The sequence below is a fragment of the Typopeltis vanoorti genome, chromosome 6 (genome assembly GCF_054136105.1).
Source record: "Typopeltis vanoorti isolate ZY-2024b chromosome 6, IOZ_Tvanoo_1.0, whole genome shotgun sequence".
Classification (NCBI taxonomy): Eukaryota; Metazoa; Arthropoda; class Arachnida; order Uropygi; family Thelyphonidae; genus Typopeltis; species Typopeltis vanoorti.
The window spans coordinates 36,029,493-36,055,039 of record NC_143554.1 but is presented as its reverse complement, the minus strand read 5'-3'; the positions used below and the strand labels follow the sequence as shown (position 1 = coordinate 36,055,039).

General features: G+C 35.0%; 1 protein-coding gene across 5 annotated transcripts in view; it reads right to left on the bottom strand.

Moving 5' to 3' along the window:
* LOC150105383 (lisH domain-containing protein ARMC9-like) overlaps nucleotides 1-25,547 on the bottom strand; it is a 694,238-nt gene that overhangs the window by 568,639 nt on the left and 100,052 nt on the right. For all 5 annotated transcript variants that reach the window (XM_090394755.1, XM_090394754.1, XM_090394756.1 and 2 more), the window contains exons 5-6: nucleotides 24,895-25,050; nucleotides 1,074-1,178 (exon numbers count right to left, since the gene is read on the bottom strand). In XM_090394755.1, coding sequence (XP_090250881.1) covers nucleotides 1,074-1,178; nucleotides 24,895-25,050 — 261 coding nt within the window. The remainder of the gene's footprint in view (nucleotides 1-1,073; nucleotides 1,179-24,894; nucleotides 25,051-25,547) is intronic.

Genomic DNA, 25,547 nt, shown 5'->3' with positions numbered 1-25,547 from the left:
TGAGGCTACATATCGATGGCAGCACTCTCTCTCACATACACACAACATCCAACAGAAATACTGCCACTTCTCACTCCAAATCCATCTTAATGCTGGCAATGCTGGGTGTCATTTCTTGCAGACTGCTATCTCAACTCCAACCACAATTTAAAGTGCAATGGATTAAGAACAGGACTTCCAGGAAGCCAAAAATATGGTAATATAGTTTAAGGCACATTCACCTCCAACCACTGTTGTGCAGTCATCTTATGTGCAGGGGCTGAGTCCTGTTGAATTTACACAGGTTCCAGCACAGTGTCTTGATACACTCTGACAGAGGTTCGATAACATTCTTGCAGAAATGCTACTTGAACACCCCATGCTACATCATCCCCCATCAAACCATCACTGATGACCTATCTGAATCCTGGACTCTATGGCACGTGCTGAGTGACTATCCGAAGCATATACCCGATCATTTTGGTGGCTAAACGACTCTTCAATGGTGAAAATTTTCTCACTGATTGCTGTCACATCAAGCAGCTACTTCTGACCACATGCCTTATGCTGACTTGAAGTTTTCTGCTTATTGCACAAATCTCAATGTATCCAACACTGCTGCACATGGTTATCTTAGTAGAGCAATGGTTACTAAGCTACTCTTATTGGTCCAACTGGCTCTAATTATTATCCTTCATCTGAAGCCATTATTGGTCACAGCTTCTATCTAACTATTTCACATACTCAAATAGAAATACCGTATCCTCCAGAAGCAACTTATTTACAGGCTAGAATCTGCAACATATCATTAGGCAGCGTAATTTATAGTGGATTCCATTTAGTAAGATGTTGCTAATACTATAGCCATTGAGTTTATGTATATAGTCATATGTCGTATGTAACAGCATAAATCACAATATCAATATATAAAATAAAAAGAAGTAGAACCTTTTCTCAAATCTTTATATGTTCTGGTGTGGAAATTTATATATATATATATATTTTTTTTTTTTTTTTTTCATAATTACTAGCAGAAGTTAAAAGCACAACTACGTCAAGCTGCATATCACAAATTTGTAAAATTAAAAGGATACATATAGCTCCAAAAGACGAGGCTGCTGAGGAGAATGCAATGAGTCTTTCAAAACTTCCCAAAGAAAAGTCTCCAATCTGTTCCTAAGCTCATTTACCCAAGAATCCTACAAATATTTGATATAATGAAAGTGCAAAATGAAATGAATATTGTAATTAAAAATCATCCAACTATAGTCATTTCTATCAGTATTTAATAACTTCAAACTTGGCAGTAGTCGCAAGTCTGATTTACCAAGTAGATAGCACTTCTACTACCCAAATGATAGGCTGTGGGTTGGAATTTCATCTCACAACAGACATGAATGTTCTATGAATGTTCTTAAGCAGCAGATAATTTCATCAGGGTGATGGAAACAGCCACCCTGCTTATTGAAGGCTGTTGAAAAAAGTTCCATATTAAGTTTCAAGAGCAATATTTCTGGATTGTCTAATCCTTATCCCATCCATAGTACTAAATTATGACAGTTTTACAATTTTTTTAAGAGTGAGATTCATATTAGAAAGAAAAAAAAATTTAACTCTGCACTAATGGGAAAATAATTTGTATGCACTATTCAGCAGTAATAAAAGCAACTATTAACTCTTTTTTTGTAAATGTAATCTATGCCATGGATATGCAAAAGTGTATTTCGTAAAAATACTGCAAAAGACATAGGAGGGAAAGAGAGAGACAACCTTTATGTATGTGTAGAGTGGAGAATAAAATACAATCACCAAACACCTATGTCAGTGCAATATGGGTGCCCTGGGTGTTTGTGCGATTTAAGTTCCAGTAGGACCTACAACACCAGTTTTTGGTATATTTAAAAAAATAATTATGATTTATTCATATAGCGGTTATAAAATATTGCCAACGATAAATCATTAATATAACTAAATTTGCAAGTTGGAGATTATAAATTAAAGATGCCAAGAAATTATATTCTTGGTTTAATCCAACATCCACTTGGATAAAGGATTAAACCAAGAAAATAATTTCTTGGCATCTTTAATTTATATTATAACCAAGTGAAAAAACTTTCAACAACTTGAGAGATTGTTATGTGATATAAATGTAATGGAAACCTAAAAATTCATGAAACTCTGATGCTGTTTACTATACACTTCATTGCACACAAAAGAAAATTAAACACTGCATCTTAATGCAATGTTTATTTTTCTTTTGTGTGCAAAAATTAATTCTGCACTACTCTCGTTCTCCGAGAATTTACGGTCTACTGAAGATTCACAAACAAAACACACCACTCTAGTCGATAGTATAGACAGCCCCAATCATTATTATTATTATTCAGGCCTCCAAGGAGTCAAAAGACTCATCGAGGGAGGTCCTTCCTAAGACATAACGTCTGTCAAGACTCATCGAGGGGAGGTCCCCCCCTGAGAAACACAAAGTCTATCATACCACTCTTTAAACTCACTGACCGTTCTTGCTCCCACCACTCCATCAGGCAATGCATTCCACGGCTCAACCACCCTCCACACAAAGAAACCACTCCTTACCCTCTTGCTCACAGTTTCCTTTCGTAACTTCCAGGGATGGCCTCTTGTCATCACTCCTTCCTGCTGTTCAACCAAGCGAAAGAACTCCCCAGTGTCAACCCTGTAACCACCTCTCAACAGTTTAAAAGTCTCAATCATATCACCTCTCCTTCTTCTATCCACCAAACTCTGCAGTCCACATTCTCTCAGCCGATCCTCATAACTATCCTTGTACAGTCCTGAAACCATCTTTGTCATCCGTCTTTGTATCCTTTCCACAGTTAATTTATCCCCTTCAAATCCTGGGGACCAAATCTGAGAACAATAGTCCAAGTGTGGTCTGATCAGAGACTTATACAACGGAATGATAACACTCTTATCTCTGCAGGTCAGTGTCCTTCTCATAATAGCAGCAATCCTCTGTGTTACCTTCACCACCTTTGCAATATGTCCCCTAAACGTCAGGTTTCTATCAATCATCAACCCCAGATCTCTTGTCTCCCCAACTTCCTCCAGTATAACTCCTCCCATAGAGTATGCAGCATCCCATCGATGTTTCCCAAACCTCAAGACCTTACATTTTGCTGCATTAAACTGACATCCCCATTCATTTGCCCATCTATCTAGCTTATTCAAATCCTCTTGCAGGGCTACCACATCTGCACTATTACTAATAATCCTTCCCAGCTTCGCATCATCTGCAAACAACTGAATATCCCCTTGCAATCCACTGGTAATGTCATTGATATAAAGGTTAAACAATATAGGTCCTAGTACTGAGCCCTGTGGGACCCCACTTGTAACCTTCTGTCTCCTTGAAACTGCTCCACCATACACAACTCTCTGATACCTATCAGACAGCCAATCCTGAATTCAGTTGACCAATCTGACATCCAGACCCATGTGTTGCAACTTAAATATCAGCTTATCATGTGGCACCCTGTCAAATGCCTTTGCTAAGTCTAAGAAAATTGCAGTATATGTCTTTCCCTCATCTAATGTTCTTGTAACTTTATTATAAAAGGCTAGCATATTGCTAAAAACAAGCATCCTTTCACAAATCCATGTTGACTCTCACAGATAACATTACCCTCATCTGCCCAGTGCTGTATACGGTCCCTCACTACTTTCTCCAAGATCTTAACTACTGATGACACACAGACTGGTCTATAATTAGACACTTCCAGTCTGTTACCACCCTTATGCAATGGCACTATCTTACCTTCCTTCCATTCCCTGGGCACCTTTGCCAAAGCCAGACTTTCATTGAAAAGGCATGTAAAGGCATTGTCAATTCCCTAGCACATTCTCTCAAAATTCGTGGTGATATACCATCCAGTCCCACAGTTTTACTGACATCCAGAGTACTCAGTATCTGAAACACACTCTCCTCCTGTACCTCCAGACCTCGAACCAGTCCTATCCCTCTAGCATTAAAACTGACTCCTCTAGGATGAAATACTCCAATAAAGTGTTCATTGAACAATTCCACTATGTCCTCTGCATCAGTCACTCTATTCCCATTTTTATCCCACAATATCATTCTTCCACAGTCATTTCTCCTCCTACTGGCCACATAGCTAAAAAATTCCCTAGGATTTTCTTTGGATCTTAGGGCCAATCTCCTCTCATATTCCAGTTTCGCTTTCCTTACCACACTAGTCACTCTTCTGACCTGTATCTTATATTCTTCATGCATCTTCTCTTCACCTGTCTCCTTATATCTCTTCCATAGCCTCTTTTTTGCATGCAATTCCTGTTTAATATTGTTTGTCATCCACTTCTCCAAATTGCGTCCTCTTCTTCACTCGTGGTATACAACTTACCATTGCTGATAACAAATATTCTTTCACAATTTCCCACACACTAGTGATATCCCTGCCTTCCAATTCCTGCCTCCATGAAACTTCCCGAAGTTGACGTCTAAGACTATTATAATCACCTGCCTTATAATTCCACATAAGTTCCCGTCTCTTTGATACTCCTGCATGTCTATTCATTTTCCAAGTCAACACCATATGGTCACTCTCTCCAACTGGTGGGAGAGACATCAACTCAGTTATGATCAACTCTTCTGATGCTACAACCATTGTAGGGAAGAGAAGACGTGAAAGGACGAGAAGACGTGAAAGGCCAACCAAAGAGTGGTTTAATGACATTGTGGAATGGATTGGTTTAAGAATGACAGAGGAAACAGACCGAGAGAAATGGAGAAGAGCTGCTCATCTGCTGCAACCCTCTTTTTAAAGGATGCTACCGGACGACAACGACAATAAAATTGTAACCATTCCATACATTAAAGGGATATCAGACAAAATAAACAGAATACTACAAAAATACAACCTTAAAGCCACCTTTAAACCTCCTGCAAAATTAAAGAACTTACTCAACATATCCAAGGATCCACTCCACCCCCACTGGGATATACCGTATTCATTGCACCTGTAATTTGCCCTATATATAGCAGAAACAGGACGCACAATTCCTATCCAAAAAAAGGAACATAAATGACACACTAAATATAATAACTATGGTCAAACTGGTCTTTCTGATCATGCCCTGAATATTTACATAGAACTGACTGGTAGAGCACTTGTTTACATCCCACCATGGTATGAATGTAAATTTAAGGAGGCCTGCGATATTCTTAACAATCACCCTAATCTTAACAATAATGATGGTCTAAAAATCTCAAACATATGGAAGGCATATATTCTACTCACTTAACCTTTCTTCCTAAGAGTTAATTTTAAAAAAACCTTAGGTAATCTAGGATCCCAATCTAATATAACAATGGTCATATTAAATTAGGACATAATTTTTACTGTAACAAAATTATCTATATGAAAGAATGTTTCTCTGATGTTATCTTATATAGAATATAGCTTTGATGTAGTTAATTTATTTCATTTCATTTATTGTAATTTTTTTTTTTTCACTAGAGGTCAGGTCAGTAGAATAACCATTGATCAAATCATTGTCTCTTCAGCATACTATGTGAAATGTAATTTAGCTTGTCTCTGTGTATATATATATATACTCCAGATATAGGGTTCCCATAATGTTTTACTAAAATCTGGGACATTCTGAAATTTTTACTTAAAAAATCCGGAAATTTTGTAAAAAAACGGGACATGTTAAAAATTAAGAAAACCAAAAATAAAACTATTATTATGTTGCACTTTAAATAAAATACTGCTATAAACATACATTAACATTAAATCCACTTCAAAAAAGGATTATTAATCACAAACATATTTAATTAGAAAAATATTTATCAGATTTATGGACCTGTTGAAGAATTTTTTTTTTCTTTTGATATTTGATCACAGAACTCGGCACAAGAGAAATTCTTAAAATATGTCTTTACAATGATTAAAGCTTTTACTGTATCATTTTTAAGTCTGTTTTTTTCATCTCTCCAGAGCTCATTTATTAATGAAAAAACACGTTCAACAGCTGCGCTCCGTAAATCTTGTTAATATTAACTGAAGATCGATAGGTAAGCAATCTGAAGCAGTCTGCACAGCATTATGTATCACATGTGCAGGACAACCAATTCCAATTAAATTGTTCACAGTGTTTTCTTGCATTTTGAAGTACAGATTATCCTTTCCCTTTCTCTTCTTTCCTCCAAAGTTTGTATTTGTATTATCTGTTAATATAGCAATAACCTTTTTCAGGAGATCTAACTTCTGTAACACTTCCAACACATAAGAAAATAAAAGTTCTGAAGTTTCACCACCTAAGTTAACTAACTCCAACACATTCACCTTCACACTTTTTTCTGGATGATAGTATCTAATGACCAGAGGCACTAATTTCATGCCAAAGTGGTTTGATGAATTGATTAGTACTGATATAAAACGAACTTCTTTTAGCTCTTCCTCAATCTGCTTTGTCACTACTGGTGCAATAACATTGGTTATTATTTCCTTGCAATTTGTCTGCAAACACCTGAATTTATCGTTGAAAAATTTTTTCACGATGGTTGTTGTGCAGTCCATGGAGTTAAAGCTGTGGTTATGCACAGCTGTGTGATAGGCGCAGGTTGCTTCCTGCGCTGCCGGTGATAATTCTTTTTGACTTTCACTCTTGGTTTTCACAATTAAAAAATTACTTATACTGCAGTTGGAAGGCTTATTTCGAACAGCAGCTTTATGTTTTTTTCATTTTCACGTGGTTGACTACATCTGACTGACCACCATGCAAAATGCAAAATTTACAGTTACATAAAGTACATTCCACATTTTCATCTACATCATTAATGAAAGAAAATTCTATTCTAATATTATCATTAATACTGCACTTACGTTTCAGAATTACAGGGATAGAAAACGATAAAAAATTATAACATGCAATGGAATTGTCAAGATCAGGGAAAACGTTTTAGGTTTTGCAGATATATCAGATTCCACAGGATGTGGTTTATGTGCAACAATAATGGAACAACTGGAAAAATGGAACATTCCCATTGAAGACATGCAAGGTCAAGAGGATGAAAATGGGGTAAATATGAAAGGGAAAAAATATGGGCTCCAAAATTTGCTTTTAAACAAAAATCCTCGAGCATTTTACGTGCCATGTGCTGCTCATACTCTAAATTTAATCATTAACGATGCAGCCAAAGTGAATGCAGATACAATTAGTTTCTTTGCAATTATTCAAGAAATATAAAATTTCTTTTCATTCTCTTACAAACGTTGGGCAATCCTTTTAAAGTTCGTAAAAAATTTAACATTGAAACAGCCATCAGAAACGCGATGGGAAAGTAAAATTAATGCAATCCGCCCTCTGCGATACTCAGTTAGGAGAAATTTATGATGCACTTTTTGAAATTTTAATAATGAAAATTTTAATAAAGAAACTCAGCATGAAGCACAAACATTATGTGCTAAAATAAAGGACTACCAATTTATTTGCTGTCTTATAACTTGGCATGATTTACTTAACAGAATCAACTCTGTGAGTAAAATGCTTCAAGACAAAAATATGAACATTACACTTGCTTTAGAATCTATCGAAAACTTAAAAATATTCCAACAAGAGTATCGATCAGATACAAATTTTAAAGAAGTTCTAAAAACGGCAAAATAACTGAGTGAAGAGGTGGATGGAGAACAAGAATTTAAAACTGGTATGAAAGTTCAACGACGAAAGAAGACACGACAATTCGACTACGAGCATCATGACGAAATGCCACAATCGCCAGAAGATAAATTTAGAGTGAATGTGTTTATACACTTATAGACGTTGCAATGTGTTCGTTAATAGAACGTTTTGAACAACTAAAAACATGATAATTTCAATTTCTTGTATAGATTACTACAAATTAATATCAAAGATTTACGAAAAAATTATGACGATTTAGAGATTCTCTTGAAGGACTGCAATAATAAAGACATAAATGCAATAGAACCATATGACGAGTTATGTGCTTTCCGGGATATTTTTCGGAAGGATAATTTAAATATTCAGAAGTCCTTTCGATATTCTTAATTTTATTGTGTCCAATAATTTATCATTCCCTAACTTTTCAATTGCTTTAAGAATACTATTAACCTTACCTGTTAGTGTAGCGAGCGGTGAACGTTCCTTTTCCAAGTTGAAATTGATTAAAACCTACTTAAGAACATGTATGTCACAAAAAAAGCTTGTTTGTACAATGGAACTGTCGCGGATTTCGCCAGAATATCGATGGTATCAAGATATAGCTATCCTAGTGGGCAACTATATTCCTTTCCATCAGGTCCAACTTAATACTTCTCTGGAAGCAGTATCGATTCGCTTCTCCATGGGATTTCTCATTACAGTATGTTCAATTTATTTACAACCAAGTGTTGAGATACATGAAATTGATCTTGATAACCTTATCTCGCAACCGCCTGAACCAATACTTTTGATGGGTGACTTTAATGGTCACAATACTCTATGGCGTAGTGCCAACACTAATAGACAAGGTCGAATCATTGAAAGAATTCTTGATAATAATAACCTCTCCCTTTTAAATACTCCACCATATGGAAGAAAGTAATGGGTGAACTCATTACTTTCTTCCATATGCCTACCTATTCATATTCTGCAATTGATCTTACAATCTTCTCCCCCTCCATTCTTCAACTGCTCATGTGGAATGTCTTCACAGGAATCAGGTTCACCCACACGGATACCTATATGGAAAATAGACCAGACTGACTGGAGCACTTTCTCTCATCTTGCAAAATTTCATGCTGATGCTATCAGTAAAACGCCTATCAATGAAGCGGTAAAACATATAACAGAGTGCATTCTCCAGGCAGTAACAGCCTCCATCCCAAAAAACATCATCTCAGTTTTCACTCGATCCAAAGTCTTGGTGGAACCCAGAATGTCAGACAGCCAAAAAAAGATCAACACAGAGCAGGGATATATTTCATAGATATCCCACCACATCAAACCTTATAGCTTTCAAGCGTGCTCAAGCCAAAGCATGCTATGTGAGGCATCAGAGTCAAAAACAATCATGGATCCAATTTATTACATCAATTAATCAAATGACCAGTACAAAAATTGTATGGGATAAAATATGGAAAATGAAAGGCAGATATAGAACACATTGTTTGTCTACCTTAGACCATAATGGAAACGTTTTTACTGATCCCAAAGCCATTGCAGACACTCTGGGAGAAAAGTTTACCAGAATCTCAGCAACAGCTTCATAATTCTCCTGAATTATTAATTCTGAAAGAACAGCAAGAGAAACAAAGGCTAAATTTTTCTACCAATGTTCTTGAGTCATACAATCAGCCATTTGTTAAGGAGGAACTAAAAATAGCTCTCCTACTATCTCACCCTAGTGCAGTAGGGCCTGATGACATCCATAATGAAATGATAAAACATTTATCATCATCTTCTATGGATCTCCTTCTCTTACTATACAATAGAATACTTGCAGAGGAAGAGTTTCCAAATTCTTCCCATAAGTTAATTGTCATTGCTATCCTAAAAGGAAAAGATCCAACACAAGTAAATAATTATCAACCCATTGCTCTGACCACCTGTCTTTGTAAGATACTAAAGAAAATGATTAATGCCAGACTTCTCTGCTATTTAGAAAGCAACAATCTTCTCTCCAATATACACAACGTGGGTTCCGTAGACATCGCTGAACATTAGACCATTTGGTTCGTGTAGAAACTTGTATAAAAGATGCATTTCTGAAGAAAGTATACCTTATTTCAGTTTTTTCTTTTGACATGGAAAAAGCTTATAACACGGCCAGGAGATATGGCATATTAAAAGACCTCTATAACCTGGGTCTTAAAGGACACCTTCCTGTATTTATTAAAAACTTTTTCCAGGTGAATTTTCCAAGTCAGAGTGGGAAATACGCTATCTCGATCATATCATCAAGAACAGGGTATATGTCACTTAAGACAGAGCCCCAAGGCTCTGTCTTAAGTGTGACACTTTTTGCTGTTAAAATTAGCTCAATCACCAAACAGCTTCCTCCCACTGTAGACAATGCTCTATGTATTGATGACTTAACAATTTACTGCCACTCCCATAACATGAGGATAACTGAAAGACAACTTCAGCAAGCAATTGATTATGTTTCTCTGTGGGCTCTTAGTAATGGGTTTAGGTTTTCAACAGAAAAAAGTGTCTGTGTACACTTCTGTCAAAAACGCACTCTTCACCCAGATCCTGAATTAAGAATGGGACACACTATTATTCCAGTAGCTAAGAAGTCAAGTTCTTGGAACTGATTCTTGACAGTAAACTTGCATTTCTAGCACACATTCATCAAATAAGAGAAAAGTGCAAGAGAGTGTTGAACCTTCTTCGCACTCTATCCTCTACTGAGTGGGGTGCTGATTGAGTTTCATTGCTCCATCTTTATCATGCATTTATACATTCAAAGCTGGATTATGGGTCTCAAGTCTATGGTTCTGCAACAACCTGCAATGGTTGGATTCATCATCGTGGTATACGGATAGCTACTGGTGTCTTTTGTACATCACCAACTCAGTCTTTATGTTGAAGCAAATGAACCAGCTCTATCACTCTGATGGAAACAGTTGTCTCTTAATTATGCCCTAAAGTGAAAGTCTCTCCCATATCATCCTACATGAACTAGTCTCTTTTCTCTGCACTGGGAAACTCAATACCACACACTTTAAACTACCATATATCCTTTTGGTATGCACGTTAAGGAGACTATGCAAGCTCTTGGTATAAATGTTGACAACATTGCCTACACTAAACATAACAGCATCCCTCCATGACAGGTTTAAACGGTAAAATCAAGTAAATACAGCAAAAAATTACTGTATTTATTCGAATATAACTCTCACTTTTTTTCGCCAAAATGAAAGCTAAAAATTTGTGCTGCGAGATATGCAGGGATTTTCGGAAACTAAAAATAGTGAAACTTACCAAGAAGCTCCTATTCGCTATCGCTACTTTTGGCATTGAAAACAGTTTCCATGTGCGCATCGTCAAAGTCAGCTACCCATATAGCTTCATCTTTTTTCTCATTATTTCAAGCAAAATTAACAGTAATTTACAAAACTTGAGATACGTATTGAACAATCCTTCAAAAATGAGAAGTAAAACCAGAGCGCAAAACAGACAGCAATGGTAGGCCAGTAGAGATAGAGTAGCTATGAAGAAGTGCATATGATTGGTTTGGTATTAACAAAAGATCGTGTGAACCAAAGACATAGGCAAGCCAACAGTTGAGTTAAAGTTCTAATTCTCTTCAACAGAATTCCATAATATCTGAAACACATTCACTATATTTTTCTAAGTTTAACACATTCACGACAGGGGTGCTGTCAAGAAAAACCATACGTTGCACCGGCAACATATGGTTTTGCTTGAGTCTATACAGCAATTTCTGTTGGAGGGGAGATGTGCTTCATTAGTTAGCGCCGTTTTTATCCCGGTTGTCTCTAACTGCACTCTTTGTTGAGAAATATATTACACAGACTGTAAATGTCTCTGTACCTTATTCAGTGATACAATAAAACTACTTATTTTTCTTGCTGTCTTCAGTATAGTGACGCTGTTGGGAAGGGCATGTTGTTTACCGCATGGAGCAATTTACTATCGCCAGGACGCGAATGTTGTGTTGATGGTAACTCGCCATGACGAAATTGATAGTAACTCACAATTTGAGTAGAAGAATTCATACATAATATATAATTTATTGAGAAATATATACGTTTAAAATAATTCTTTTTTTTTTCTTAATAATGATTCCATGCGTTAATGATGCATAGCCGAAAATTGCCACGTACCTTTGCTCTTCCCTCATTTTCTCACTTGTTTTAAATTTATTAACTGCAAAATGAAACTTTTTCTTTCTTTACTTGATGGATCAAGATTTTTTTTTCTTGTATTACTTCTTAGATAATGAGTTAGGTGGTCTCATATGGAGATGATGAGTTAACCATCTCATACAGATATAATACACTGGTCTCATTCAAGTAATTTAATTAATTAGTAATTTAATAATTTAATAATTAGTAATTTAATTAATTAGGTGGTACACTGGTTGGCAACTCATATAGGTAAATATGATCTCTCTTTTTTGCTTCTGCCTTAGTATCACCACTCTGGGTCTACCTCCCACTTACGAGACCTCAATAAAGGTTGAAACCAGTCTGGGTACTGGCCCTTCCCTTAATGCATAGCAGTATACATGTCTGCAAGGAGATGTGTTTTGCATTATGGGAGATACTGAGACAAGGCATGATGAGAGCTTGGTCCACCTTTGCTACGAGTTGCCCCAGGATGTACCACCTTACCTCAGTCCAGAAGATATTTTTAGGCCCAAGCTTTGTTTGCTTATACTTGGATAAAGAATTAAACTAAATTTATTATATCTTTATCTTTTAGATATGCTATTATATAGTCTAAATAATAAAACTATGTCATCTGTTCTGTTATTTTATTTTCTGTAACTATTTTTGATCTAGCACGATCCCAACCTTTAAATTCCATGATTTTTGTTTTCTTTTGTGAAATTCTTAAATTGTATTATTTTGTTTAATTCGTAAACTTACTTTTGAAGGTCATCTTCATTGTCTTGTAATATAATCTGATCATCTGCATACAGCATTGTACTAATAACAGTTCTTCTTGTTAACTGGATAAATTGTTTTATTGCTGTTTTCCATATTTTAATCTGATCAACATATATATCAAATAGCGCTAGAGATAAGCTACATCCCTGTCTGACACCCTGATTTATTTCAATCTCTTCAGTTAATTTATTACCTAACTGTAACTGCATTTTTGTATCTTTACATAAATTTTGTATAGCTTCTACCAAATTTAATGGATATCCTTGTTTTTTCATTGTATTCCATAGTTTTTCTCTATGTAACTTATCAAAAGCATTCTCATAATCCATAAAGGCTATATGAGTCTCTAAATTAAATTCTCGTCTTTTTTTCAATAATTTGTTTAAGCACATAAATATTGTCTATACATGATCTTCTTTGTCTGAAATCATTTTGTTTTTCTGAGAGTGGATTGTGTTTTTCTAAGTCTATATTTCTAAGTCTTTATTCAGGATTTTTCTGTAAATTTTGTAACCTGTATTTAATAAATTTATTCGTCTGTAATTTTCGCAATCATCTCTGTCTCCTTTCTTAAATCTAGATATAACATTAGCTTTCAACCAATCTGATGGAACCTTGCATTTCCTCCAACAGTTATTTATTAATTTTAAGAATCTGCAATGTAAATATTCTTCACCATATTTCCAAAGCTCTGTATTTATGCCATCTAATCTGATTGATTTTCTATTTTCTGATACCTTTATTGCTTCTTTTAGTTCTTCCAATTTTATTGGTTCTATATCAGTGATGATTTCTTCATTATTACTTTCTGTTAAAAAATTTGAGTCATACCTTAAATTCTTTTAATGTTCTATTCATTATTTCTCTTGTATTATGTTGATTTGTGTCTCTCTCTTCATCGTTTAATTTCTTTAATATTTTGTAGGCTATGTCTTGTCTTGTCTTCCATGTATGTCTTCTGTTTTATTAATAAATCTGGCCCAAGAATCTTGGTGAGCTTTCTGTACTATGGTTTAGCTATATTTCTTTTGTTTTTGTACATTTCTTCTATTTCCTTTGTATATTTTTGAAGGAGTGATTTGTATGTCATTTGTTTTTTTTTTCTTTCATTGCATTTTCTATATCTGTGTTCCAGATTTTTAATGTTTTTCCTTTTAGTATTTTATTTTTCTTTCTAAGTACTTCAGAGGATGCTTTATGGATTATCTTTATTAAATTTTTCCATTCTTCTATATTTTCACTGATTTGAGCTTCTTTTGGGTAATGTGTTAATTTTGATTGCTATAGAATTGATATAGATTGATATAATGCTTTCTTCTTGTAATATATATACTTTGTATACTTGTTCTATTTCTTGTTTTTTTCTTATTTACTTCCTTTCATCATTTTGCTAATATTTCTATTTTAGAGACTACCAAATAATGATCAGGAAAAATTTCACTTCCGCTGTAAACAAGTACATCTCTCAAACATGGAGCCAGTTACTGATTAGTAATGATATAATCAATTATGGATCTTATTCCTCTGCCATTCCAAGTATATTTAGTTATATTATTTTTTAAAATTATTGAAAGTATAGAAGTCTAATAGTTCTTGACCATTTAAAATAATTTAATCTCCAAAATAGCTAGGCTACATCAGATTATTAGACAAACGACAAAGGAATTACAGAAAATTGAGTGGCATTTAGAGGAACACAGGGAGAATAAAAAAGTCAGCAGCAAAATGGAAAACCACAAAGCAGTGTAATAAGAAAAAATTGGTCAATAAAGTTGATTGTAAAAAGAAGTATGGTATTTGGTATGGTGATGACTCATAAAACATGCCATTGATGAACAGTTATAACGTCAAGTTTTTCCAGATTAAAAATTAAAAATATAATACAAGCAATTGAAAAACAGAAAAAAAAAAGCAAAACAGGTCATAATTCTGGTAGGTACAATGACCTAACTAGTAATAAATTCAGTATGAGAGAGGATATGAAAAGGCTGTTAGAAGAAGTGAGAAAGTAAAAATCGTTAGTATATTAGCTAGATATAATGGAAATGAATTTTGCAGGACTACGATGGCAAACGATTCAATGTAGGCTGTGTAGAAGGAATGGATGTGAAGTTTCTGGATGTGTGGAGTGAGATTGAAAAGGAGATTGGATTTGTATAACAAGGAAGGCCAACACTTGAATGCATTTGGCATCAGGGGTCTTGAAAAATTATTAATTGATATGAGACCTAACACAGGAAGTCAGGGAAACTGAATTCTGAAGGGAGGAATTGTGAGAATTCTGTATGTAAGAGCAAAAATGCTGGGTGACTATGTTAATGATGGGAATAGTTATTATTATGGAAATGATTATGAAGAGAGAACGATTTTGTGTTCATCTGGTTCAGACTTATCAAGCAGGTGTGAAGATTTTGCATAAGTAAGGAACTAGATAAGAACAGAGATCTGCAAGTTGTCAAACTGTGTAATGAAACCACAAATAAGTGTATACAAAAGAGCATGCGGGTAACTTATTATGTCTGTATACGAATGCTATTAGCTGTGCTCTTCACAACTATATGCCTGGGGAAGGAGTGTCATTGGTTCGATTCCGTCTTGGGCATGGACAATAGGTTTTTCTCCCCAGTTTATCTGGGGGTTTTCATCCCCAGATAAACTGGGGATGAAAACCCCCAGGCAAAGGGCTGAACCTTATCCTGTGAACGGTTGAGGTCCGATGATTAATAAACCCTTGACACAGCAAGGTAAAAGAGGAGGAAAGGAAAATGAGATGAGATACGAATGCCAGCAGTATCAAAAACAAAGGAGTAGAGTTTGCTGCCTTGATTAATATATTGGGTCCTTGTATTTGTAGGGACTAGGCTATCAAAAGCAGACACTATAAATGATATCAAGTGCAAAGGGTACAGTATTTTTAGAAAGGCTAGAGAGGATAGGATTGGAGGTGGGGGGGGGGACATGTTACTAATGATACAAGATGACTTGAATCCAGTTAAAGTTGAGACCTATGATGACAATATTAGTAACAGTTTTTCATGTAACAGTGAGTTTAAAGCCATCTGGCGTGAGGTGGAATCTAACAAGATTAAATAAATAGTGGGGGTGTTGTTACAGACCTGGTGAATCAGTTGCTAGTAATGAAGAAATCCATCAACAAATAAATACAATGGGTGTGAAAAGAGTAATCATAATGAGAACTCTAATTATTCAAACATTGATTGGGTAGCTGGGAAATCGCATGAGAGGAATGAAACTGAATTTATTGAGCTGTTGCAAGATAGCTTCCTCAAGCAGCATGTGAGAGAAGAAACTCATGGTCAAAGAGTGTTAGATCTGATTATAGTGTCAGAGGGTGTTTCAGTTAAAGATGTAACTATTCTGCCTCCAGTTGGTGACAGTATTTATGCAGTACTCACTTGGGAAGTGGCTAAATTTATAAATGTTCCATTCATAAAAGGTTACATGCTGAACTATAAAGTAGGACAAGATGACCACCCGAGGAGTATGCTGGGTTCTATGCCATAGTATCAGTTGTCAGATGTGAAAGATATTGACAGTGCGTGGGAAGTGTTTAAAAAAAACTTAAATGATGCGATATCAGAATGTGTGCATAGAGTTGTGCATAAGGATGATGTCAATTCTGACAATTATAAGCAGCAAGCCAGAAGAGTCACAAATGTTGTACAGAAAGCTAAGTCTGAGTATGAAACTGGCTCTGCAAGTTAAAGACAATCCAAAAGAATTCTATCATTATACTGCAAGTAAAACAAAGTATGAAACTGAAAGAGTAACACTACTGAATGCAGATGGTATGTGGGTGACTGATGCTGAAATGATTGTTCAACTAATAAGGAGCCATTTTGCTAAAAAGCTATCAACCTGGTATGCAACTCTGAACTCATCGCTAGCTCTTCACAGTATAAGGAAACTCTTGTGTATGAGAATGGAGTACGAGAGGTTTCATAAACTGAATAAGAATTCTGCAACAGGAACTGATAGGATATCAGCACAGATGCTAAAAGAGAGTTCACCTGAGCTGGCTATTCCTTTGATCAGACTATATAATTTGATTCTCAGAACACTGATGATTCCACAGGAGTGGAAAGAATGTATGGTAATTCCATTGCACAAGGGTGGTGCAAAGACCAATGTATCCAACAATCAACCAATCAGGAGTGGTGGTGGTGAAGATTTTGGAAAAGTTGGTACAGGCTCGCATTCAGAAATGGGCTGACAGTGAATCTCTACTCTGCAAGAGCAAAACGAATTTACTAAGGGAAGGTCATGTTTTATCAACTTGCTCACATTCTATAACAATGTTACCATTGTACTAGACAAGGGGAATGGATATACAATCATACTTTTGGGTTTTGCTAAAGCATCTGAAAGAATATAGCATGGAAGACTGTTGCATAAATTGGAGAAAATGGGTTTGGATTATAAAATATTAGCATATTATATAAAATATTAGCAATACATTTTTTATTTTGGGAAAATATGGAGAAAAGAGCAAAACTAATAATAATGACAAATACCTGTTGGATTTCTACTCAAGACACGGAATGATTATTACTAACACAATAATCCAACATAAAAATGTTCACAAATTCACATGGTGAGAAGAGGCAAGAGATAAGAAAAGTCTCATTAACTATGTTATTGTTGATAGCAATGTCTTCGCTCTGATGCAGGACACTAGAGTGTACAGAGGATTTGAAATTGGAAGTGATTGGAAAATTGAATTTCATATTGAAAAGAAGAACATATAAGAAAGTTTTAAAGCGAATAAAAGTTGAGTAGCTCTTAGATATGAACTGTAGACTAAAATAAACAAACATTATTCAAGAAAAAATGAAAGCATTTGAGAACAGGAACCAAACCTTCGAGACTCAGTGGCAAGCCCTGAAGAAAATATTGATTAAGCCAGAGAGGCATGTGGTGTGATTGTCTGCAGACAAATAGACAAATCAGAACTCCATGGCAGACAAAGGAAAACAAGAAAGTATATCAAAAGTTCCTGGCAAATAAGTCAGCTTGTGCTCTTAGAGAATACACAGACAAATGTAATAAAGCTAAACACTGTGTAAACAAAGGTGATGGGAAGATTTTGGTAAGAACATTGAAAACAAATATCAAGAAGATGGCAAGATATTCTGGAGGTTGTTTAAGAAGCTCAGAAATGGAGGAGAGAGTGCTGTAAAAGGAATTAGAGATGATAAAGGTGAAATGAAAACTGGAAAAAAAGATATCCTTGAAGTATGGATTAATTATTTCAAAAAATTGCTAAATGAAACAAGCAATGATAGCACAGTGATAAAAAACACTCAACAGGCATGCAGTCAGGAATGCATATCCATACTTGAAGTAGAAAAAGCCATCAAATGCCTAAAATGTGGAAAGGCAGAAGGAGTAGATGACATTCGACCAGAAATGTTCAACATGCTCAGTATGGAGATATAAAAGTCTTACAGTGGTTGCACTGCATAGTTCAGGAGTGGACAGAGGGACGAATTCTGGATGATTGGAGTACAGCTCTCACGGTATCCATATATAAAAAGGCAAATAAAACTGAATGTGAGAATTACAGAGGTATTTCTCTATGTTAAGTTAAATGAGTGTTCCTGGTAAGATTTATGCAAGTATACTTGAGAAACGGTTGAGAAGGATTGTGGAAGGGAAGCTTGGTGAAGAACAAGCTGGATTCAGGCCAATTAGAGGCTGTCAGGATCAGATTTTCACTTTAACGCATTGTAAAATGATGGGAATATAACAAGGATCTGTATTTAAGTTTTGTAGATCTAGTAAAAGTACATGACAAGGTGCCAAGAGAGAAGCTATTCAAAACGCTACAGTTGTATGGTGTCAGTAGGACATTATATCAAGCAATACTTAATTTTATTTGAGTTGTAAATCAGCAATTAGAATTAAAGGAAGTACAGGAAGATGGTTTAATGCTAAATGTGGTGTCAGACAAGGATGTAGATTATCCCCTTTGTCATTCATTATCTATATGGATCACATTATGAAGGAGATGGTATTGAACCAGACATCAAAATTGGAGATATTAATGTCAGCTCTTTGCTTTATGAGGACAATGTTAATACTTCTAAATAAATCTGCTGCAAGTCTGCAAGATTCACTGACTAAATTGAATAACTGTTGTAATAGATATGGTATGAAGGTCAGCAATAACAAACCAAAGACAATGAAAATAGGCAGAAGCACTGAAATTATCAACTTCATTGTGAATGGAGAACCTATAAAACAAGTAAAACATTTCAGCTATTTGGGCACGATTTTTAATGAAGATGGTAAAATAAATATGGAAATAGTCAACAGAAGCAACAAATCTGGTATGGTAAGAAGTCAAATGAATAAATTTATACGGAATAAGAGAGAAATTAGTCAAAACATTAAATTAGCTATATACAAGACAGTGTTCAAACCAATTTTAACCTATGGATCTGAGAGTAGGGTTAGATGTAAAAAAGAATAGAGACCACACACATGAGAATCCTGAGAAATATTAGGGATGTGAACAGATCAATGGCAATATCATATTAGGAAAGGACTTGACATTATTAGCATCCAGGAATATGTTAGCAGAGAAGAATTCACTATATAAATTATACATTATATAAATACATTATATATAATAATCTCAGATCAATCAGATCACTCAAACAGAATGGAAGAGGAGAGATTAGCAAAACAAGGAGATGGTATTCTCCTTGTTTTGCTAATCCAAGTGTTCTCTGCCAGGTTGGCAGGAAAAGACCCATATCAATCCACCAGATATAGGTGGACTGATAATGCTGGAGTCTTGACAGGTAATATTGGAGAAAAATTGAAGATGGGAAGGTAATAATGATGTAAATTTTTCATGTAGTACTATCATATCCTGTACACCCCTTGATGGTTATGAATACTATCATGGATAAGAGGATGGCTGACAGATATCAGAAAGTAGTATATGGGGATGAATCTGCAAGATTGAAGTTAACCAGTGGTCCACAAGGATCAGTCCTTGATCCACTGTTATTCAATATGTACATTAATGAATATTGGGAAGAATTTGACAGGCAACATTCAGCTATTTACTGATAATGCAAAGATAGGGAGGGTAATCAGGAATGCTGCTGATATGCAGTACTAGCAAAATGATTTGAATAGAATGGAATTGTGAACATAGAAAAATGGATGTCAGTAAATGTAAAGCCATGCACTTTGGTATGATTAGATATCCAATGTTGTATTATATTGGTGGGATTATGCTAGAAGAAACTGATCAGACTATGGATCTTGGAGTGTTAGCAGATAGGAAGTTGAAGTTCAGGGATAATTGCAATGCTGAAATGAATCTTGATATGTAAAGATAAGGAAGTTGTTTTGTTTCTTTATTCAGCCTACAAATTTTCAGTTTGTCTTCATAATTAGTATTCCACAATCCCGATACCATTTTTAACACTCTCCTTTGAGCTCTCTCCTGTATCAGAATCACCATGGAAACCAGGAGACCAGATTTCCATGGTGATTCTGATACAGGAGAGAGCACAAAGGAGAGTGTTAAAAATGGTATTGGGATTGTGGAATACTAATTATGAAGACAAACTGAAAATTTGTAGGCTGAATACACGAGAAACAGGAGAAAGAGGGGTGATATCATTTAGACTTAAAAACTTCTGAAAGGATCATACAGTATTTCAGTAGATGGAATTTTTCATTTTATGGAGGGTGGGAAAGGGCATGAGGACATCCATGGAAGTTGACAATGAATGCTGTCAAGAACGGGGGGGGGCTACATTTTTCTATAATAGAGTAGTGCATGATTGGAATGGATTGCCAATGGATGTTGTGTGTGCAAGTAGTGTGAATGAATTCATGAACAGGTATGACAGTTGGTGCAAATAGTCATCATCATCAAATTCCTGATATGTACCCCAAGGGGTGTACAGGGTATGCTAGTACTGCATGAAAAACTTACACCATTACTAACTTCCTAATCACAATTTTCCTCCAAATCAATTTGTTACCTGTCAAGCATTCAACATTATCAGATCTTATATTTCTGTCTTCTAAGGCACTTTTTACTGTATCAATCTATCTATATCTTGGTCTTCCTCGGGGTATTTTTCCTGCCAACCTGGAAAAGAACACTTGTTTTGCTAATCTTTCCTCTTCCATTCTGTTTAAGTAACCATACCACCTGAGATTAGCTCTGCTAATATATTCCTGGATGCTAACAATATTAAGTTCTTTCCTACTATCCTTGTTTTTAATATTACATTGCCACTGATGCCATCTGTTCACCCCTCTAATCTTTCTTAGAATTCTCATATCTGTGGTCTCTAGTCTTTGGTCAAGTGTTTTATTTCTAATCCAGCTCTCACATCCATAAGTTAAAATTGGCTTGAATACTGTCTTGTATACAGCTAATTTAGTGTTTTGACAAATTTCTCTCTTATTCCATATAAATTTATTCAGTTGGCTTCCTACGATACCAGCTTTATTGATTCTGTTGTCTATTTCCATATTAAATTTACGATCTTCACTAAAAATTGTGCTTACATAGCTGAAATGTTTTACTTATTCTATAGGCTCTCCATTCATAATGCAGTTGATATTTTCAATGTTTCTGCCTATTTTCATTGTCTTTGTCTTGTTATTGCTGACCTTCATACCAAATTTATTACAGGTTATTCAGTTTAGTCAGGGAATGTTGCAGAGTTGTAGCAGATTTATTTAGAAGAATAACATCATCTGCATAGAGTAAAGGGCTGAGATTAACATCTCAATTTTGATATCAAGTTTAATATCCTTCATAATGTGATCCACATAGATAATGAATAACAGAGGGGATAATGTACATCCTTGTCTCACACCAGATTTAACATTAAACTATCTTCCTGTATTTCCTTCAATTCTAACTGCTGAATTACAATTCAAATAAAGATTAAATATTGCTTGATATAAAGCTCCATTGACACCATACAACTGTAGCACTCTGAACAGTTTCTCTATTGGCACCCTGTCATATGCCTTTTCCAGTTCTCCAAAATTTAAATACAGATCTTTGTTATATTCCCACGATTTCTCAACTATTTGTCGTAACGTGAAAATTTGATCCTGACAGCTTCTTTTCCAAAATCCTTCTCAACCGTTTCTCAAGTATACTTGAATCAATTTTACCAGGAACACTCATTAGGGAAATATCTCTGTAATTCTCACTTCGGTTTTATTTCCCTTTTTATATATGCGTACTATGAGACGAATTCCAATCATCTGGAATTCGTTCCTCTGCCCAGGCCTTCTGAACTATGCAGTGCAGCCATTGTAAGACTATTAAACCTCCATACTTGAGCATTTCTTACATCTATTCACACTGCCATTCCACATTTCAGGCTTTTGATGGCGTTTTCTACTTCAAGTATGGATGTATTCCTGATTGCATGTCTGTTGAGTGTTTTTTACTACTGTGCTGTCATCACTACTTGTTTTATTTAGCAATTTTTCAAAATAATTACCCCATACATCAAGGATATCTTTTTCACCAGTTTTCATGTCACCTTTATCATCTCTAATTCTTTTACAGCACTCTTTCCTCCATTTCTGAGCTTCTTCAACAGCCTCAAGAATATTTTGCCAACTTCTTGATATTTATTTTCTATGTTCTTACCAAAATCTTCCCATGACTTTTGTTTAGCTAGTTTTACACAGTGTTTAGCTTTCTTACATTTGTCTCTGTATTCTCTAAGAGCACAAGCTGACTTATTTGTTAGGAACTTTTCATATGCTTTTTTCTTTTCCTTCACTGCCTCTTTATCTTCCTGTCTCCACCATGGAGTTCTGATTTTTCTATCCTTACAGACAACCTCACCACATGCCTCTCTGGCTGAATCAATCAATGTTTTCTTCAAGATTTGCCACTGACTCTCCTAGGTTTGGTACCTGTTCTTAAACTCTTTCATTTTTCTTGAATAATGTTTGTGTATTTTAGTCTACAGTTTAAATCTGAGAGCTGCTCAACTTTTATTCACTTTAAAACTTTCTTACATGTCCTTCTTTTCAGTATGAAATTCAATTTTATCCTACTCAAGACTAAATAGTGATCACTTCCAATTTCAAATCCTCTATACACTCTAATGTCCTGCACCAGTGGGAAAACATCACTATTAGCAATAACATAGTCCATGAGACTTTTCTTATTCCTTCGTTCCTCTCTCCATGTGGATTTGTGCACATTTTGATGTTGGAACATGGTGTTAGTAATAACAAGTCCTGAGGCAAAATCCAACAGGTATTTGCCATTATTATTAGCTTTGCTCTTTTCTCCAAATTTTCCTAAAATATAAATTAAGTGGATATTAAATCCAACATATTTTTCAACATAATTCATACAACTAATTGATATAATTTTGTCGCCGAAATGAAGCCTTTTGGCTCTTTATTTTAGAAAATTATCTAAAATATTTTTATATATATGACAACCATTTCCTACTCTGCTATTTAGATACTCAACATGGACCAACTTTTCCTTTCTCATTGTGTTAGTTGCTTTCTCAAAAGCCTCAAAAAATTCCTCCACTTCTACCTAGTAGAATCTTCTGTGGGACCATAGGCACAAATAAGTCTCATTCTCCAGTTCCCTATTCTGATATTTGCTCACATTACTCTACTTGAAACTGCCTGCCATTCAAGAAGTTTAACCTCATATTTAGTGTTGAATACTATGGCTACTCCTTCCTTTCCCTGATTGTCATTGCCTGAATATAACATTCTGTATTTATGGCTCAGAAAAATCTCACCAGATTTTGTCTTTTCCTCCATTTCTTTGCCATTCAGGCTTCTTATGTTGATAGTATGATCGTGAACTCTAGTGACGAGTTGGGATGTGTTTTTTTATTTCTTCTAGTAGCTGACTTTTCGCTGTTCGCCCTGGTTCCCTGGTGAAAACAACAGTTGCCTTGTGTAACCGGGTGATGGTCCAGCCAGCATGAAATTCTATCATGTTGTATCATCATTTTTTATTTTGGTTTAAGCCAATAAGAATAGAATTTGGTCAGCTAAATCCCAAATTGTCAGCACATCCTCGTTCATTCAGTATCCAAGAAGATACCTAACAATGTGTACCATGAGAAGGTGAGGATTGGATATTAGTTCAGAAGCCCTGGTCGGTTCTCCGCATTCCTTTAAAGGCGATATGGAGGTCTCCTCTCAGTTATACAGCTTAAGTGCACCAGGGTGCACTTAAGCACCCCGGTGCAAATAGTACTGGTGCAAAAACTATACAACAGTATGGCCTCCCTCAATGAGTTCCTGACTCCTTGGAGGTCTCTCTTAATAATAATAATAGTAATAAATAATAATAGATGATGAACATCTGCAAAAGTCAGATAAAACCTAGTAAAATGATTTACTTAACACATTCATGAGGGAAGGACATAAATCAACTCATGTTGTACTTCACCTTCAGGCAGGCAGGACAGGAAAAATTATCCAGTGTTTTCTGTTTGCATATCCAATATATACTAGTAATTTAGTATTAGGATGAAAATAATCCTATATAGTGAAGCATGTCTCCCGCTACAAGCACCATACTGCACATATGCAAGCAAAACAAAGTAAATTTTTACTTTGCATACACATTCAGTCTCTGTATACTGTATTTAGTGAAAATTATAAACAATTGGAATGAACACCATCGTGCACAGTCACAAACCAAACAAAGTAAAAGTTTTACTGTAGCACTAAAATACAGTCCAGCTTGAGGCATGAGACACAGCATAGTGGAAACATGTTAATAAATAAACATGAAACTAATTTAAAATTCTAAAAACAGTTATAGCAAATATTTTAAATAATGAATGAAATGTGCATAAAAAATGCACATTTCATTCATTAAATAACTAAGCTTATTTGAATACTACGTGAATGTGCAAAAAAATTACTAAATATTATAAATTGCTAAATGTATCACATCAGAATGTCACATGCTGCTGGTAATAAGAGGCTGCCAGTATGCCATACCAACCCTAAAAAAGCACTGTATATAACATTAACTAAGCTGTAGAATATTTAAACTGTAAATTATGATACACGCAATATATATATATATATATATATATATATATATATATATATATATTGCGGATTATATAATTGAGATTTTAAGGATTATATATATATAATCCTTAAAATCTCAATGCCTTTAAATATTAAAGTTTCAATATTTTGTGCTGTACTAGAAAAGATAATTGAAGGGCACTACCTGAAATATATCTTTAAAAGAAGGATGAGAATTGGGAACTGCAACATATGGTAATGCATAATATGGCAAAAGTTCAGTAGTCTGACTAAGTGTAGAACCTTTAGTGTCAAGATAATAACGAAAATGAAACATTGCTTCTTCTACTTCATCTTTAACCTAAGCAATAAAAATAATAAAATATATGTAAATACATATAAAAAAATTCTTGGAGTAAGAGAGAGGTCCAGAATAATAACAATACTGAGAGGCTTCCTATTTTAGAATTTAAAAAAAAAATAACATACTATGTATAAGAGAACAGGCTATGGACAATGTCAGGAGTATACATGTGCCAAACATACATCTATATACCAGTAATACATGGAGAAAATTAAGATAATGAAAAAGATGCATCATAGAACAGCACTTATCACTCACCTATCTGTGAGAGAGTGATACAAGACAACTATTTACTTACTTATCCTCTTCGTACCTCATGGCACATAAGTTCAAGATCTGTTTCTTCCACATACCTCTGTCCTGAGTCACCAGTTCAGCTTCTTTCCAGTTCTTCTAGCTAGTCATTCTTCTCCCCTTTTCTGTCAAGTTTAGGCCTTCCCTTTTTCATTCTGGAATCCATGTCAAAGTCAATCTTGGAATCTCTCTCTTTCGTC